At 41.3% G+C, this 18043-nt stretch overlaps 1 protein-coding gene across 1 annotated transcript in view; it reads left to right on the top strand.

Moving 5' to 3' along the window:
- Positions 1-3270: 3270 nt before the first annotated feature.
- The window catches only part of Emcn (endomucin), a 92641-nt gene continuing 77868 nt past the window's right edge, over positions 3271-18043 (top strand). The window contains exon 1 of the mRNA XM_032897272.1: positions 3271-3457. Coding sequence (XP_032753163.1) covers positions 3385-3457 — 73 coding nt within the window. The 5' untranslated portion in view covers positions 3271-3384. The remainder of the gene's footprint in view (positions 3458-18043) is intronic.

The following is an 18043-nucleotide window of genomic DNA, read 5'->3' as shown; positions in this document are numbered from 1 at the left end:
ACAATTCTAGAAGACAGGGTCAGGTTTCTTTTCTTGTTTTACTTATTTCAGTAGGCGCTGTGAAATGACCTCCCAGAATCTCACTTCCTTCACTGCACAGTATCAGAGAGAGGTGTAATATTCATCCTTGGTTTTGTAGGGGGGAATCTAGGCACTTGGAGAACAAATATTTCAGCCCCTGAGTACAGCACTCAAGGAGGGAGCAAGGGTTTGGAATCTGCCAGTTTGTGAGATCTCCCCTTTGCTTTCCAACTACTTTAGACAATTATTTTATTCATCATGAAGAGATGGCAGAGAGGAAGGAGACACGTATGGAGAAGGCTTTTCCTTGTGGCTTTAACAATAGCACCATCTCAGTGAATCTTCTCAGGGACACACAGGTTGAGAGAAGTCACCATGGTTACAGTCTTGGCATCCAATGTCTCAGGAGTCAGTGATGTCACAGGCAGCCCTGGGTGAGTGCTTCAGATGAACCGTGAGATGGTTCTTTTGTGACCTCATTTGTAACAGCATCCTTTTTTTTTTACACTCTGGATTAAAATCTAGAGTGATGTGTGAGAAAAACAAATATACACAATTTTTTCTTTCAGGATAGAATAATATTGTTCTTGTCACCTATTTTCTTTTACCAAACTGTCCTTAAGTCACATACCACAAAATGATTAAAACCTTCAAGCTGTTAAGAACACCAAATATTTGGTAATGCCTGTGTAAATGTATAACCTAAGTATTAAATTTTACAAGTATTTACTCAAACAAAAAATTGAAGGGCAGGGTACATTCTCTTGGAGTTTAAAGACAGAAATAATATGTGTTAGTTCCAGAAACACATTTAAAATCTCCTATTATCATTTGTTTATTTATGGTGCCCATGTGTGGAAATCATTGGCTAACTTGTAGGAATCAATTCTCTCTTTCACCACGTCTGTCCCAGAGATGAAACAATTGACCGCAAACACCTCCGCCCAACAAGTTGTCTCGGTGGCTTCAGAAAAACTTCTGCAAAGGAAAATAAATGAATAAGTTTCAAACAACACTTTAATCCACATTTTCTAAGAGCTTTAATGCATAGTGTCAAGAGGCCCCCAACCCAGGAAGGGTGTCCCTCATTGATCTGTCTCTTCTGGATCCTTACTGTTTCAATTAAACTTCAGTGTCTCACCCACTGAAACAAAGCTGGCCAACTTTACTACGTTTGTTTGTTTGTTTGTTGTTGCTGTTGTTGTTTTAGTTGGTTGGTTGAGATTTTTGGAATTTCTTTGTAACCTCAGGCAGTTTTGTGTTTATTAGTTTGTTCCTTTCTTTTTCACCACATGGTCTTCTGTGGTCTAAACGGCTTGTGTAGAGGGCTGGTGTGGTGGCTCAGTGGATAAAGTGTTTGTTGCAAAATCGTGAAGACCTGAGTTTTGAGACAGCTATGGCAGTGTGTGGGCACCCCTAGTGCTTAGATGTGAAAAGAGACAAATCCAGAGGCTCATCTACCTGACAGTCTGTCTGAAACAATGAGTCCAGGTTCAGGGACAGACATCTCGGAAAAAAAACAAACAAACAAACAAACAAACAAAAAAACAAAAATAAAAACAAACAATCAACTTCTGGTTTCTCCAGTTTCTCCTTGCAACTATAGGGGTCCACATACCTACACCCATTGGTTCATACATATACAATGTACCCCAGGTACACACACACACACACACACACATACACACAGAATCAAAATCAAGTAACAAAATGTGTAAAAGTAGCTTGACCATCTATCAGGAGTAAGTCTTCCAGGTATGGGTGTCTGGTACCCTTAGTGAAAATGCATGGCAATCATGCTGAGAGTCTCAAACACTAGGGCCCTAAACCTTACACCCCTCTCCCCAGCAGCAGCAGCAGCAGCAAGCAGGAAATGAGGCAGCAGCGTGTCTCACCCCGGTCTCACAGGACCACAACCCAGTCTGTTCCTGGAAACTGCGTGGGTCATTTCTCCACATGCACTGTCCTCCTTGTACCCTCTGGCTTGTGCCGAATAAAAGGGACCTCAAAATCACTCTGTTTTATTAAAAAAAACAGTTAAGAGGGTAAAATTAATCTTACCTATATACAAAATTACAATTTAAAAATGAGCTCTTTGGAGACTAGGAGGTCAGAATGCAATCAGCCATGTTTTCAAGTGGTCTGGGCCAATGATCTATTCTGGCCACACCTCTATGGAGTCTTCCCTGGACGGTGGAGCAAGGAAACGGATGATCTCCTTAGACATGGGTTAAGCTCTAACTGTGTAGTTTAGTCGGTAAGAACCCATTAGCATCCTCTAGTAAGCCTTACCTAAAGGTGTTTTAAAGAGCAGTCCACTGCGATGTGAAGCCTGTGCCTTGGGAATTCAGGAATCTTCTGACTCTGCTCTTCACAAGGGCTGTGTTCAGGGATCTGGCTGTGCAATCGTCAGGTTTAAATCAGTCATCACTAAGAGCAAAGGAACTACTGGTTCTACAGAACACATAATTCACAACATCGCCGATGCCCTGTGATAGTTGATTCCACCCAAGCCATCCCAGGCAGATTCCTTATACCTACAGTGTAATTTTTTCTCATTCTTCATAAAAACCTACTAATAAAAGCCAGGAATATCAGCTGTGGATATAACTTACTGGTGGTGCCCTTTCCTGACATGAATTCAGCCTGCAACCTAAGAGGGTGGCCTCAGAACCCGCAATGAGAAGGGGCTAACCTTAGATCTGTGTTTACTTCTCTTAGAAATGTCTTGAAAACCTCTTTGGACAGCACTAAGAGGCCAGCTTCCTTCCTCAAGCTCAGAGCACAATCCAATTAGTCCTCGCATTTGCCTGTACAAGGTGGTCTTCACTGACTTGGCTTATGAGTTGGAAGAGAGAAGAAACGAACTTCCTTGTGGATTTTTGTGCTCAAACCCAGCCCTCGGGAAGTTACAGCCTTTTGAGCCGGACTGAGGGGCAGCTTGGTGAGGTCTCTTTACAGCTTCTCTAAAAGACACTTTCAAAACAAAAGTTAGAACGCTCTCTGGCCCTTTCTCAAGAAGGGTCTCTTCCTGTTCAAATCCCATCCTGACCTTTTTGTTGAAGAAGAGCAAAATAATGCGGTAACAAAAACACAAGTAGCTGCCAAAGGAAGAGAGAGGAAAAAAAAAAAGAGTTCCTGTAAGGGGCTGAAACAATAAATCTCCTCTCCGCTGACCTCCCAAAGGGAGTGTGTGTATTTCCTCTAGTTCTTTATCAGAATCCCCAAAATAAGTAGGAATGAGCAGCGTCTGCTCACATCCAGTGCACCTTTTCCATTTGCTCATACGGCCTGGTCAGGCTGGGAGGAATCGCTCCCTGCCTTACCCGGGAGAGCGAAGCCACTGAGAACATCCCGGGCACCATGCGGCTGCTTCAAGTGACTGCTCTCTTCTTCCTTTTGTCCAACAGTCTATGCCGCGGTGACAACAGCAAAGGTACAGTCCTCTTATCTTTCTGATTGTGTGGAAATGTCAGGTAGAGAGTTTCTGGGCTCAATTGATCTTCAGGAGGCTTCTCCTGAAGTTCTGATGGGTTGATGGTTGATTGGCTGAATGGAGTACACGGAGTTAGGTTTGGAAGGGGCCCTGGAGGCCGTGCCAGGAGTAGAGAGCTTGTTTCTACTGAAGGGAAATGTTTGCTGGTGTGAGGGCCTGAAAGTGTGTTTAACAGATTGGTAAAATGTCTTAGAAAATGTATTAACTTACATTTAACTTACATTAAAAATAGAATTTTGGCAAAAAGTGTGCTAGGTCAAACAAAAACAAACAAACAAAATAATGTTCTTTTCGGTCAGTGGCCCAGAGTAATAAGTGGACCCCATAAGAGTGAGAGTCCAACATTGAAACAGTGTTGGCAATGTCTTCAACAACAGCCCCAGCTCTCTTTCAGCTCTGGTAGGTAAGAGGAGAAGTGAATGGTGATTCGCAATTAGGTGAGTGTTAGCTTCTTAGGGGACTGGGGAAGTAGAGATTGAAATGTATCCACTTCTCTTACAGAAATATATACACACATAATCAATAACACTTTGTGTAACTTTCAGAACAAGGCAAAGCCACCACTGAGGCAGGTAAAGAAACTCAGATGCACATTACCCTGCACTGATGGGCAGTTACGAGAATGCTCATTTTTATTTCTAACTATTCTTAAGGTTTATTAGGGTCCGGATTGGGCAATGCAAAAAATATGAAAATGAATAAGGTGTTTTCCTTGCACACAATGGTAAATGCGACATTGCGAGAAAGAAGTAAGCAATCCTAGTATTAGATAGATTTAATAAGTGCAGAAGGTAAAACTCAAGCTGCCCAAAGAAGGCACATTTGGGGGGAGATTGGCTCTGACTCTGGGGGTGGGGGCATGCACTGTGGGAGGGTATATGTGTGGGGGGAGCATGGCAGACTAATCCAGAAAACCCAGCTCTAATTTTATTTGCTTGTGCCCTTTTCCAAAGTTTACTGCCTACAAGATTTGAATTTATAAAAACAGTCAAAATTAGAAAAAAAAATAAAATAAAATTGATGGTCCAACCTGAGTTCACATTTCATCAGTAGCTTTTTTAAAGATACTTTTATAAATTTAGGATAAATCTGAAGCATCATTCAGTTGCTTATTAGGCATCTGGCTAGAAAGCTGTAAGAGTGACTGGGAATTTGGGTTTTTACACAGTGTCCATGAGGAATGTAGTCACTCTTACAAAAGTGACCGTGAATGCAATGGCCTGCTTCTAAGTAACTCTTCAGTACCTCTGAGAACAATCGAGAACGTCAACTCTGCTAGGCACTGCTCAAAATTGTGTGTCTGACTAATATAAATTCCGAAAGCCTGGGCTTCGAAGCTTCAGCACGTCGGGGCTACACACCTCAGAGTGTGCAGACGGTTTAAATGCTGGACAGGCTGCACGTCCTGAAAACAAAGAGAAAAAGGCCAGTGGACATGGCCTCCCTACTGGGACTAAAAGAAAGAAGCTACCATGGAGTACTACACAAAATGGCCCAGATTGTTTTCTACCGTCATTTAGGGAAAATACCAGCGTCCTCTCGCTCACTGGTCAAGTGTCCACACTTGCTCTCCCAGCTTTCTAATGAGCTATTAGCCCAGGCTGGCTAATTTCTCACTTGGGCAGTAAAAATATTTAGACAGTATTTCCTTCACATCTGCCAACAAACCTACTTGATAACTTGAAATCTGTATAGGGAGGGTGGGGGAAAAAGAGGGAGGGAAGGAGGCAGAGGAAGAGGTAGGAGAAAGAGTGAGGGGGAGAGGAAGGGAGATGGACGGAGGAGGAGCGAGAAGAGACAGAGAGAGACAGAGACAGAGACAGAGACAGAGACAGGGACAGGGACAGGGACAGGGACAGGGACAGAGTCAGAGGCTAACCCTAGAAAAGGAAGTTGTATCTTGGCACCACAGGTGGACCCTTGAGAGAGGCCTGGGTGGGTCAGAGAGATTTTCCTGTGGACGCGATGGCTTTGATGCACCTGGCTCTGCCAGTTGACGTTTCCTTCGCAGATTGGGCACAGGAAATGAAGCATTTCCTAAGTTCACCTAGTCGGTTCTTTCCTTAACTCCCTGTACCAAGAGTACATTGAGTTCAGAGTTTCATGGGCCCCTCACAGTTAGGACGATAAACAAATTTATCAGCAGATTCAATTACTGGGGTTGGGGAGGGAGACATTTTGGCTCTAAAATTCAGACTGTCGAGCAAATGCATGCTTTTTGCTCTGAAATTGATCTCTGAATATGATCTTCTTCTGAGAAATTGAGTATTTCCCTTGCTGGTGTTTTTTATCAAGCTCAGATTTAAATAAACACGACCTAGGCGATGAGACTTTTGTTGAAACCCAGAGAATATCTGCATGGCTGCAAGAGGCTTTGGCCTCTAGGATGCTGTCCTAAGACTTTGCAGCTTGCAACATGGAAAGCTGCTCTGTAGAAATATGTCCCAGAGGTTCCCAAAGGGAACAGTCACTCTTTCCTGAAGCCTTCTGTTGTATTTAAAACTGAGCAGATACTCCAGTGACATTTAAGTCTAAAGGGGTGAGCTTTTAACTCTGAGACTCAGAGATGTTAAATAAAGATTCCAAGAAAATGGATGACCTACTAGAACATATATATATATATATACACACATAGAAATATGTGTATGTGTGTGTGGTATATGTATATAGTATATGTATATATATATGTATATATATATAAATTATTGTAGAACTTGAGGAATAAATAATGAATGGGTATAGAAAATTCACAAGTTGCCCAGTTTGGTGTGTTGGGGAAACACACAAGTTTTCCTAAGAATGGGATGAACATTGCAACTTGGGAGACTCCAGGTGAATGTGGAATTTTTTAAAAATGAGGACATTGTTAACGCATCAGTGTATTCTAGTCTAGGAATATAAGGAAGGTATATCTTGATCCTGGCTGCATACTAGACAGCAGAGTGCAAAGAATAGTATAAGAGATATTAATTCACAGCATGGAAAGTAGAGATAAATATCCCTGGAGGTAGCCCAGGTTGAGGCAGATTCTTAACTTGTATAAGGCCCTGGGTTTGAGTCCCACACTTCCAAATAAATAAATAAATAAATAAATAAATATTGATTCTTATAGTTGACAATTAAGACCTTTAGAAGTGCTTGAGATGGGCTTTCATCATCTGAGTTATAAACCAGGAGGATCAATCTCTCAGCAGAATATAGATCAGACTACTGGGGTCAGGAGAGGTAGAAGACCAAGAAGCCATTTTACAAGTCAGTAAGGCTGAAAGCCTATCGTTGTGTTTGTAAAGACAGGTCTAGGGAAAGCCTCACAGATGTAGAGCACATGCAGTTCACTGTGCCATTTTTACTGCTGATGAGGGACAATCCAAGACAGGGTCATGTGACTCCTAGAATTGGGCAAATGACTTCGGAGCAGAGACCAGGAAAGATCCGAAGAGATAGTTCAGGGGAAACGCTGGTGCTAGGATGGTGAGTTTTCAATCCTGGTAAGGCATGCAGGCTGAGATCCGAAGTGGGGTTGGGATGGGCCAGGAGCTGGGGGTGCTGTTGAGAGGTGAAGCGCTCCTTAGCTCTCCATGCAAAGGTTAACGATCTCACGGAGACAACAACATGGATGCCCTGTTTCCCTCTCGCCTGGGTGCCCATGCTTCGCACTCTGCATGGTACTGACTTTCCATGATAGTTATTCATCGGAGCGTCTTAGTTCTTACTTCACACTGCAAGCACCGTACAGTCACCAGTAACTGTATATATCCTGTATATAAAATAATATAATACACAAATAATACAAATATAATACATAATACAATAATAAAAATAGACAAATAGCATAAAATAGAGGAATTTGCTTCGTCCTTCTATTGAGCTTAATTTTCATCCATATTTCTCACTTGGAATAAGCGATCTGCTATAGTAATTCCATGTGAAGAAAATCCAGTGGGAAGAATATTTGGCCCAGCAGGTTGTTTGTTTAGCAGTCTTCCCTCAGTAACTCATTTTAAAATGGTCCTTATCTAAAAATTATCAATGTGTGAAATACTTTCTGGACATCGCAACATTTTCTTCAACAAACTCTCTCCTGGTTTTATTTTAGAGGTCATAGTCATTCAGAAAATTGAGGCAATATTAGTGCTCGACACTTTCAGAACTTAATCTTGGGTAGCAGTCATTTCCCTTTTGATCCCAAGCTTCAGGTAAATATTTTCATTTATGGATCATTCTATGACTCAAGTGACTAATAGCCTTTCTCATTAGTAACCAATTTCCAATGGACTCTTCAGTGATTTGAAATGCACCTTTCTAAGCCTTGATTTTTCAAAGTAAGAATTTTACTGGGACGTAAAATTCCTGCATCTTCTCTCTTTCCTTCCTACTGAATTCCTAGGGTCGTTTTGGTATCATTGAGTCAGACGGTGATGTCTTTCTAGTGTGAAATCTCTCAGAAGAGAAACTTAGAAATTCAATTAACTGAGGAGACTGAATGCACTCTAGCCCAGGACAGAAGAATAGATGCAAGAAAAATTAGTGTTTTAATAACATCTAAAAAGGCCAATTAAAAAAACACTCCTCTTCTGGGAACTTTTGTATCCTGCAGACAGCTACATCAGTAGAGATTACTGTTCCCCAAATAGAAGGAGGTACCATGTGAGAATTAGACACGTGCCTCGCTGTTCCTCGTACCAGCTTCCCTGACCACGTGAACTCCCACCATTGCTGTAGCAGCCCTCTGTACCCAGGTGTAAACAAACAGTATTTGCTTCCCTTCTATGACTCTATTTTGTCATCGAAAATAGCTTTCTGTCTGGTGCTATTCTGATACTAACATATGCTTCAGAATCCTACCTGATTATTTTTAAATCTTTGAAATTTAGTACAGTAGCATTAACATCCCACAAGACGTCAATGGATGAAGCAGGAAGGACCCCAGTGAGCATGCTTTCCCCTTTCCCATTCCCATCTCCCCGGCCCAGTACTTTTCTTTTCTTTCATTTTGTAGTTGTGTGTGTGTGTGTGTGTGTGTGTGTGTGTGTGTTAGGAGATTCCTGTCGAAGTGGTATGTGTAGGACAGAGGTAGATTCCAGGTGTCTTCCTCAATGGCTTACAACCTAAATTTCTAGCCACAGCATCCTCAATGAACACAGAATGCAATGGTTCAGTTAGTGAGTTCCATGGATCTTCTCGTTTCTAAATTTCTCATGCTGGAATTACAGATGCGCACCACCTTGCATCATTTTTTTTGGAGGGGTGGGGCGGGATCTTAAGCAATTTGCCAACTAAGCCATCTTCCCAACCCAGTACTTTCCTTTTCTTCCAGATCCACCACTTCCTCACTTCGACAGATTCACTGCTCTAGCCTCCACTCTGCCTTGCAATCACAGTCCTTTGTAGACTGAGGGGAAACTCATCCTGATTTCATACTCTGCTTCCCAGGGAACACACTGATCTTAGTGAAAACATTTGGACTTGGGCGATGGCGTATGCCTCAGTATAGATTAGTTACAGTCTCCTTACTTTACGTAACTGTAAAGTGCTGATACTTCTCTTGTTGACAAGCTAAACAATATTCTAAAGGGAACCTCTCTGAAGAAATCAGCAGTGTGTGCATAGATTCAGTAATGAGTTTTATGTCTAAAGAGTCGATAGCATGGATTTTACTGACATGTGCACTGCTCATTCATCTCTCTAATCGCTAATCTTCTCACGGAAGCCTTTACAAAGTGTGTTCAGGACCAGAAAGTGCTTGAGCACACTTGAATCTGGTCCACATCAGCCATGAGCAGTATCTGTACAACATCTGCGAGCATCTGCCATTGGTGGTGCTGAGAACTTTACGTGTTTCTTCTGTCACAGCATTTCCAGGCCATCTGTGTCACATCTGCTTTACTGTCTAAGGAGCAGAGGCTCAAAAAGAGTGTGATGTAATAGCGAGATCACGTGGCATGGAATCAAACAAGGTTGAAGCTCTTCAGAACTTCAGAACTGCCTTCCAGTGCGGTGACATTTCAATAACTTGAGTTTCCTGATAATGAAAAATTAATGGAGTTAGGGACCTACCAATCACTCAGATGGTTAAGAAATCACTGCTGCCGCTCATGGCATCTACAGAACCTCTGCTTAGAAATAAACATTTTTAATATGCTGGGTTCAAATGTGATGGGTTAGAAGGAACTGTAGTCATTTGGGCCCCTGCCTTTTGTCATGATGGCTGAAAGAAAATGGACCTGCCTCTGAGTGTCAGGGAAACTGATAAGGGGTTTATAGGAGCAGAAGGAAGGAAATAAGTGGAAACTTACTGAATTAATCCCTTAATGTCAAATTATAATAGTTCTAGATTCAGGCTGCCTGGATTCACATTCTGTCTGTTGGATGAATTACTTAACTTCCAGAATTCTAAGTTAACTTGGGGATAAGTGCAAGCCTTGTCTCATAGGGACACCAAGGAGGAAGTGAAGTGACACACGCCGATGCTATAGAATGGGTAGCAAGTCCTGTACAATTTTTACTCTACTTTGGGACTTAAAGTTCTAGAACACATTATGTCCCATCATTTAGATAAAATGGTTTTTATTCCAAATTGATTACAGTTAGGACCAATTAATAAATATGTTGCTAACTCTCACATGACAAAATAAAAGCTCATGAAAAAATTTCACACAATATAATTGTATTCTAGGAAGATGGACACTGCGTTAGGTTGTAGTCACAACAAACATATGCAAGTGAAAATTGTATGCGTGAATTCGTGTAATTTCTAGAATATTTTTCAAATTCATAAGTTATTAAACTTGCTTCATTAATCAATCACTCAAATCAGTAGGTATAAAGGGAGAATCAGATTCCTTTATTGGTGAGACTCCAGTAATGATACATTGACCATTCTCTAGGAGAGATATCACCCAAAGATGATATGTACAGCACAAACAGGACATGGTGGGTTTTAAAAGAAGAAAGGGAATGCACTGTTGGGTGGGTAGGAAAGTAGGTGTGGATCTTGGAGGTGAAGTAGATGGGTGGGTGTTATCAAAATGGACAAAGTGAATTCCCAAAGAACTAATAAAACGTTATTTTTAAAAGATTATATTCAATGGAAAATCATTTTACTTGAAAATAGTCAATATCTACTTTTTTTAAAGGAAGGTATCAGCGAGTAGCCCTGGATGGTCTTAACCTTGTGTGGACGAGCCTGGCATCATAAACAGACAGAAATCTGCTGGTTCTGCCTCTAGAATGCTTGAATCGAAAGCATGTGCTACCACATACAGTGTCCCCAAGAATGGTTTTCATCTTTCATATGATACTCAGTATCAGTACGTCTGAGAGGTGGGATGTGTCAGTGACGGAGACTCGACCATGATGTGACAAGAAGTCTAGTCTTGCTGCTGTGTGTGACAGGCTTGGCCACCCCACTGACAGTATGTTAGCATTGGTTACACCAACAGATAATAGAGAAAGGGAGATGTATTGACAAACACTCATGCTACACAGCAAGGAGAAATATAATTTTTAAATGCCATATAAACTATGACTTCCCATTGTGCTGCCTCTGCTTATGGCAACTAATATTGAAACCACAGAGTCAATAAGTAGAAAGATTTATACACTTCAGGATTCTTTCTTAATAACTGGGACTTTGTCATCCCATCACTTCTCCTATAGCCATTTACCTTATGTTAGTGTGTGTGTGTGTGTGTGTGTGTGTGTGTGTATGTGTGTGTGTGTGTGAGTGTGTGTGTGTGTGTCTATGTGTTCACATCCCAATGGTCATGTTTTAAAATAATGCTTGAGTTATAAAAAAAAATCACAAACACATAAAACCATTTGTATCACACTTTGGCTTTATTTTTAACCGAAGTGGGAAAAGAAAGTTGTTTGTGTGGTAAGAAGTGTGAAATTGCGCTCTTTGAGTATTGAGCAAGTGTGAGGGCAAAGACTGTAGTCCTGGACTCTCTCCCCAGGGTACAGAGCACACTGTTTCCCTCCAGGGCTCCCACTCCTATGTCCAACTCTGGCACAGCTCCTGTTTTGTTTCTCTGAAAATGAAATCTCAAAGATGGGAGTTATCTTTTTAAATACACAAAATTAGTTAATTAGGATTTATTGAGATCGGACTATTTAATGATTAAATCAAGTGACTCAATGAGCTTTTTCGATTCCTTTTTCTCTTTTGTTCACTTGATCTAATTTTATGTCAGATTCTAAAACCCGTAAAGATTGCAAATTAAAATAAGAATAATAAAATATAATGATGTCAACCACCTACCCCCCTGTCAGTATGATCAGACCACTACTTAACTGTATAAGAGTTTTCTGACATCAAGGACAATGTCTCATGATTGTTTTTCTTTTTCCCAGGCCCTATCTGTGGGTACAGTAGACGGTTAGTAATTGGCCTTGCTTTAATCTGGAAGACTTTATTTCACTGCACATCATCAGAGTTGAAAAGACGCAGGGCATCCCAGATGTGTTCTGCTATTTGGGGACATGTTTATTTAATCCTGATGTCCTAGTTTGTTTCTCTGCTACTGGGATAACATACCATGACCGAAGCAACTCAGGAGAGTGCGTACTTGGCTTATAGGTTAAGGTTCATCACTGGGGGAAACCAAGGCAGCAACGCAGAGGCAGGAACTGAAGCAGAGACCATGAAGGAGCATTGTTTACTGCTTTGATCTCATTCTCAAATTCAGCTACTTTGCTCACAAGGCCAGGCCCATTTGCCCAGGGTTGGCACTGTACAGGCACTTGTACATCAATTGTCAATTAAGAAAACTGGGATTCCCTTCTCTAAGGTATGTCTGAGTGTTAACAAGAACCAACTGTGACACTTGGCTAACAGAGAATCTGGAAGATCTTCCTTCTTGAGGTATGTTCTTGGTTGGTTACATTTATTCCACAGGCTCTGTAGAGCTGGCCCCCAACCTTAGTCTCCCTGATATAGATTGTGATGGCCTTTGGATGGATTCATCTCCCTAAATCACGCCAGAGTGGCCTGCAACTTTGGGCTCAGGTCTTCTTACAAAGAAAAAAAACAAGAGGACTCATAATTCCCTGCACCATTTGTCTGAACTATTACAGTTCAAATAAAAGCACATTCATTAAGTTGTTCACACCCAGCACTCCTCGAGGTAACATCAGTCTAATCCTGCAAAAGTGGAGACCTTAGGTCCTTCGGTATTCTGAAGTTTTAAGTTTCCAAGGTCAGTAATCAGCCCTAATGCCATTTATGTGGTTGATATGGGTGTTAAGTCTTCTTCTCAGTAAAAGAAAGACCCAATCCTTCGCAACACAGTCATCTAAGTATTGTTCTAATAAGAAACTATCTAAATTATCTTAAAAAAAGATAGAACATACTGGATAACATAACAGAGTCCTTATAAGTTTCCTGGTTGAGTCCTTTCTGGTATCACAACCAGGACTAAGCGATGTGGAGAATTCACTGTCTTCTGAACCAGGAGTCTTTAGTCTCAGCTGCCAGTGACTTAAGTTTATCTTGTGTTTGAGTTTTTATGTTCTCCAGGCTGAATCTTTCATGTCTAGAGGCAAATGAACTTAGGCTGAATGATGATAATGTTCCTTCAACATCTACAGTTTTATGTTCTTACTGTAACCAACAGCTTCTGTACATCTTGCCCCCACCCATGTTGCCTTGCCTCGGCCTTCACCCTGACACTGCCAGGTATATCTGTTCTGGAGCAGGGCTCGGTTCCAGAGATTCTCATCTGCCTGGTGGAGGTGGCCTGGCATGTGAAAAGCCTCTAATGTGCTACCAGGGATCATGCAAACAAAACATCCTTCCATCTGTTTTAATGACACTGATTTTACACCCAAGAAGAGTTCCTGACACAGAGAAAAGGAGATTAAAAATTGAGCTTAAAAACCATGCTCAGAGAGGGAGAGGCCCTGTGTGAGAGACCTGAGACCGGGCAGATAAAACCAATGGAAGGAGGCTCTAAATTCTTCCAATGGGGAGGAGAGTGCTCAGGCCTGTAACCACTGTCCAGTCATCACACTGTTCACTATCCCACCTCACAGCATGCACTGGGGAGTTTACTTTTCGAGGAAAGTATCAGGCTCTCCTGCTTTCAGGGAAAAGAAGTGGTATGAATTCGTTATCTTTTTTCCCCCTTGGCTTGTAGTAGTTTAGGATAATAGGAAAGTAGACATGGCCAAGAAAAATATTATTTGAACTACTGAAATTCCCCTAGGTAACACAGCTTAAATCCCTATGTTTTCTGACCCTCTTCTTTTAAAATGTCCCCTTCAGGACTTCCTCATGAGATGTTGACGTTCCCTCTCCACTCTGTAGGCTACTTAAGAATATTATCCACTTTCAATAATAACTTAACTGAGGAAAACAATGTCACATTCTCTTCCGAGTCTCTTGTGCAGTTGGGCTGTATCTGATAATTCAAACACCAAGCTGGCCCCCTCCGTATGTTAAGACGCCAAATGTTAAGATACAAAATGTTCGAGGACACTCGAAGGCAGAAATGGTATCACCACAGAGACTGACTTTGTGTCTCCTAAGTTACATGTGCACAAAAGTGTCAACAATTGGAAGGAAGATGACACCAGACTTCAGCCACTTGGTTCACCACCCTGATAACACTCAGTGAATCAGGCTCAGACACAGGAAGGGTTGAGGAATGTCCCACAGAGATCGGAAACTGGACATCCATGACATGAAATGAGAAGTTGTGTCATGTGTCCACAAAGCATTTAATAATTTCAGAAGACACGTTTTTCCTTTTCTTTCATTGGATATTTTCTTTTATTTACATTTCAAATGGTATCCCCTTTCCCAGTTTCCTGTCCATAATCCCCCTATCCCATCCCCCTCCCCCTGCTTCTATGAGGATGCTCCCCCATCAGGAGACATTTGTTTAAAAAGGAAATTTAATGACACAGAATAGCCACAAAGAAAAAGGAAGAAAAGGACAATAGGAAAGAGGAGAGGCTTTTCCTGCTGTCCTCAGTAACCCCAGCGCTCGTACTTGTAAGTTATTCCTGCGTTGCACGTGTTCTGTGGAGACAAGCTCTGCTCCTTCCTAGCTGTGTGGGCTCTTCCACCCTGCCTGTTCCTCCCGTGACCTGGCTGCCTGTGCGCACTGCTGCCTATTGTGTACTGACTGCTGCATCTAAGCAACCAGCATACAGCGTGCAAAGCTGTCACCATGCATTTGGTGTTTAGTGCCTGATACATAATTACAGTATTATTTCGTACAACTAGCTAGGCTTCCTGGTACAATATTTTTCTGTTTCTCAAGATGAAGAACAGTTCGCTTAAATCACTGCTATAAATAGTTACCAGCACAGATTTACAGTATGATTTCATAGGCTTAAGAAACCGGAGAACTTAGAGAATTATTTAAATTACAGCGAACACACATCATAACCTGAGACTAAGTTTTGCTTGTTTCCTCCCATCTCCTGCTTACCTGTTGTTGACCACAAACTTCCGGTCCTTGACGAAACTATTGGAGACACATTCTTCTTTTCCCCTCAGTCTGACAATGGACAGTTCTGTTGGAAACTAAATTTGAAGAAGAATGTATGAATTTAAAGTTAGAAAATAATCAAAATAACAACTGAAGTTTCAGTTCTGTAAGTCATGACAGCCTGTGATAAGAGTCTTCCACGTGATGTGTTTTGAAATTTTCTTTTTATATCTACCTACTCACTCTGAGCGTGTGGGTATATGAGTGCATCCATGCTGTGGCATGAATTTGGAGATCAGAGGGCAACGCACAGGAGCTGGTTCTTTCCTTCCCCTATGTGGGTACAGGGGATTGAACTTAGGTCATCAGGCTTGAAGGCCCATGTCTTTATCCAACCAAGCCCAACCTAGAGTCTTTACAGATTCTGTTCCTGCCCCCTGTTCCTTTTCAGGCTTCTCCATGACCATTTAGTGTTAGGGTCAGAGTTGGGTAGATGTTAATGTTGAATGAAATGCACTACTTGAGGTGGTCATTTGGGTATGACACGTCTTCCTCCATAGGGCCATATATGGGGGCACTAAGTCACCAGTAGGTGGCACTGTTTGAGGGAAGCTATGGAACTCTGAGACGTTGGAGTCTTGATAGAGGAATACATTAGTAAAGGCAAGCGTTGAAGGCTTATAGTCTTGCTTTGTGCAGATACAATGCAATTGGCCAGCTTCAATGACGCCATGCCACGGCCACCTGACGCCATGCCTTCTCTGCCATTATGGACTCAAACTCTTGAGCCATACACTGAATAAACCCCCTTTCCTTAAGTCATTTCTGCTCACCCTAGTTTATCCTAAAGCATAGAAAAAGTAAGCAAGAAACTCTTCATCTCTTCACTGTACTACATGCAGAAATAATAGCACACCTCCTTTAGCCATCATTAATAAGATGAAAAATCTTCTACTGACCAAAGCACAAAAATACATATACATATTTCCAATTGCATAAATTGTAACTGTCAAATCTAAATCGTATTACCCTTGACTGAATATGGAGTCTGTAAAGCAAGAATAAGAATTATTACAATGTCAGGTACAGTTTACTTATATAAAGGTGAGAGCTAGGTCATTCATAAAAGCACATTCCCAGAGAGCTCCCAGGTCATTGCTAGCCCAGCCTCGAGCTAAGATTTTTACTTATTTTATGTGCATATGCTTTTTTCACTTCTGTGTCTGGCTTTTTATAATAAAAACAAACATTTTGAAGACATCAAGAAAGACCTGGAAAATGTCGCTAACACGGTCCCACTACTTAGTTGGTTCTCAGCAACTGTGCTGAGTGGAGACAATGAGATCTCATTGTGAAGCATTAGATTATCGGAAAGCTAAGGACTCCAAACGGGACTAATCGACAAGGCTTCAGGCAGGCAGTACTCCCTGAGCTCAGAATAGAATGTAGATTCTGAACTTAGAAAATTAACAATTAAATTGCAATTTATTAAGATGAAAATAAGCGATCTTATTTGGTAGAGAAGAGTCTTCAAGGTCTAAAGAGTGATTAGCACTTATCTCAGGTTGAATACATTTAGTCAGAAAAACCTTAGGGAACGTTAGAAAAGAAAGCCCCAGAGGAAATCTGTAGCCTTCTCAAATGTTTGTTACAAGAATAGGTTCTTTTGCCAAATAAGTCTCCATGATATCAGTCCTAAATGATTTGTGGGGTATTCTATTTCTCCACATCACTGGAATAAAGTCTGTTAATACAGAAATATTGTATACTTGTGAGCTTGAATCATGCCATTGATTTCGTCTCAATCCACATTTCGTCTCTTGAATTTCAGCTTCTCATTAAGCCTTGTTTATTTGACTTTAGAGACCTACCAGGTAACAACCACCTTGTTCAGGCTTCTCCCCTGCAGGGCGGTACATTTCTGCAAGATGTAACTGCTTCCAATGATGTCAGCCGAGATATTCGTGGTCCTTAATTAGCTGATGGATCTGGCGATGATGATAGAGGCTGATATCTGCCGTCTCAGCAAACTGAAGATCAGTGATGTAGGCGTAGGAGTAGGTGGACCACTCGAGATTCTCCCGGAAGTGCTGACGCTGACGGTGGGGCTCAGCCCCTGCTTCTTCAGTTCCTGTTCAGGCTTGTTTGCGCTCCTTGGTGCTGAAGACAGGAAATCATTACCTACAACGTTTTCAACTCTCTCACAGACCCTTAATTCCTTTTCAATTCTAATTTTCCCCACAACCCCATCTAAGGTAGAAGTACTTTAAAAAGTATTTGCAAAGTGATGACACATTTATCAAAAGCACCCCCAAGCAAAGCAGTGTGCCTTGTCTCCCAGGGGAGTTCTTCTGTACCAAAGCGTTTCAGACTGGAATTTAATAACAATGCAGCGCTTGAGTATCCTTTGGGAATTATAAACAAACTTTATATATGCAGTCTCTACAAGCCCCTAAGAGACAGGTCAGGAGGTACATATTATTTTAAATTAATAATAAACTTATAAACTTTCTTTGTAAAGCATTTGTTTTTATGTTTTTAACTTTGCATATGTGCATTTACCTCTGAGTGTAGTTGCCATTGTGTCCAGAAGAGGGCATCAATCCAGAGCTGGGATTAGAGGGGGCTGTAAGCCAATTAGTGTAGGCGTTCAGATCGGAAGTCGGGTCCTCCGCAAGATCAAGATGTGCTTTTAACCATTGTGTCATCTCTCCAGACCAGAATTTTAAAAAAAAAGATGTAAATGAGACTACGGGTACCTAAAAAGTGATGCTAAATGTGCTATATTAATACAGAGAAAAGTACCACATGTAAAGTAAACTTAAAAGTTTAGCCAAGAAATAGTTGTATTTTTCTGTGACTTAAAAATGGACTGTCAACATACAAAAACAAATTAAGCTGTAAAAACATAAGTTATGCACACAAGATGTGCACTGAGAGACATTAAAATAATCTTGAGCAATGTACCTCCCAGATGCACAAATTAGGAGCACCATGATTTTAAGATGCAAACATAAATCATTTTAGTTGGTAGCTAACGTTTATATCATTATATAGCACAGTCCCAAGACATAGTGGACATTCA

The sequence above is a fragment of the Rattus rattus genome, chromosome 3 (assembly GCF_011064425.1).
Source record: "Rattus rattus isolate New Zealand chromosome 3, Rrattus_CSIRO_v1, whole genome shotgun sequence".
Taxonomy (NCBI): domain Eukaryota; kingdom Metazoa; phylum Chordata; class Mammalia; order Rodentia; family Muridae; genus Rattus; species Rattus rattus.
This window is presented reverse-complemented; position numbering and strand designations above follow the sequence as displayed.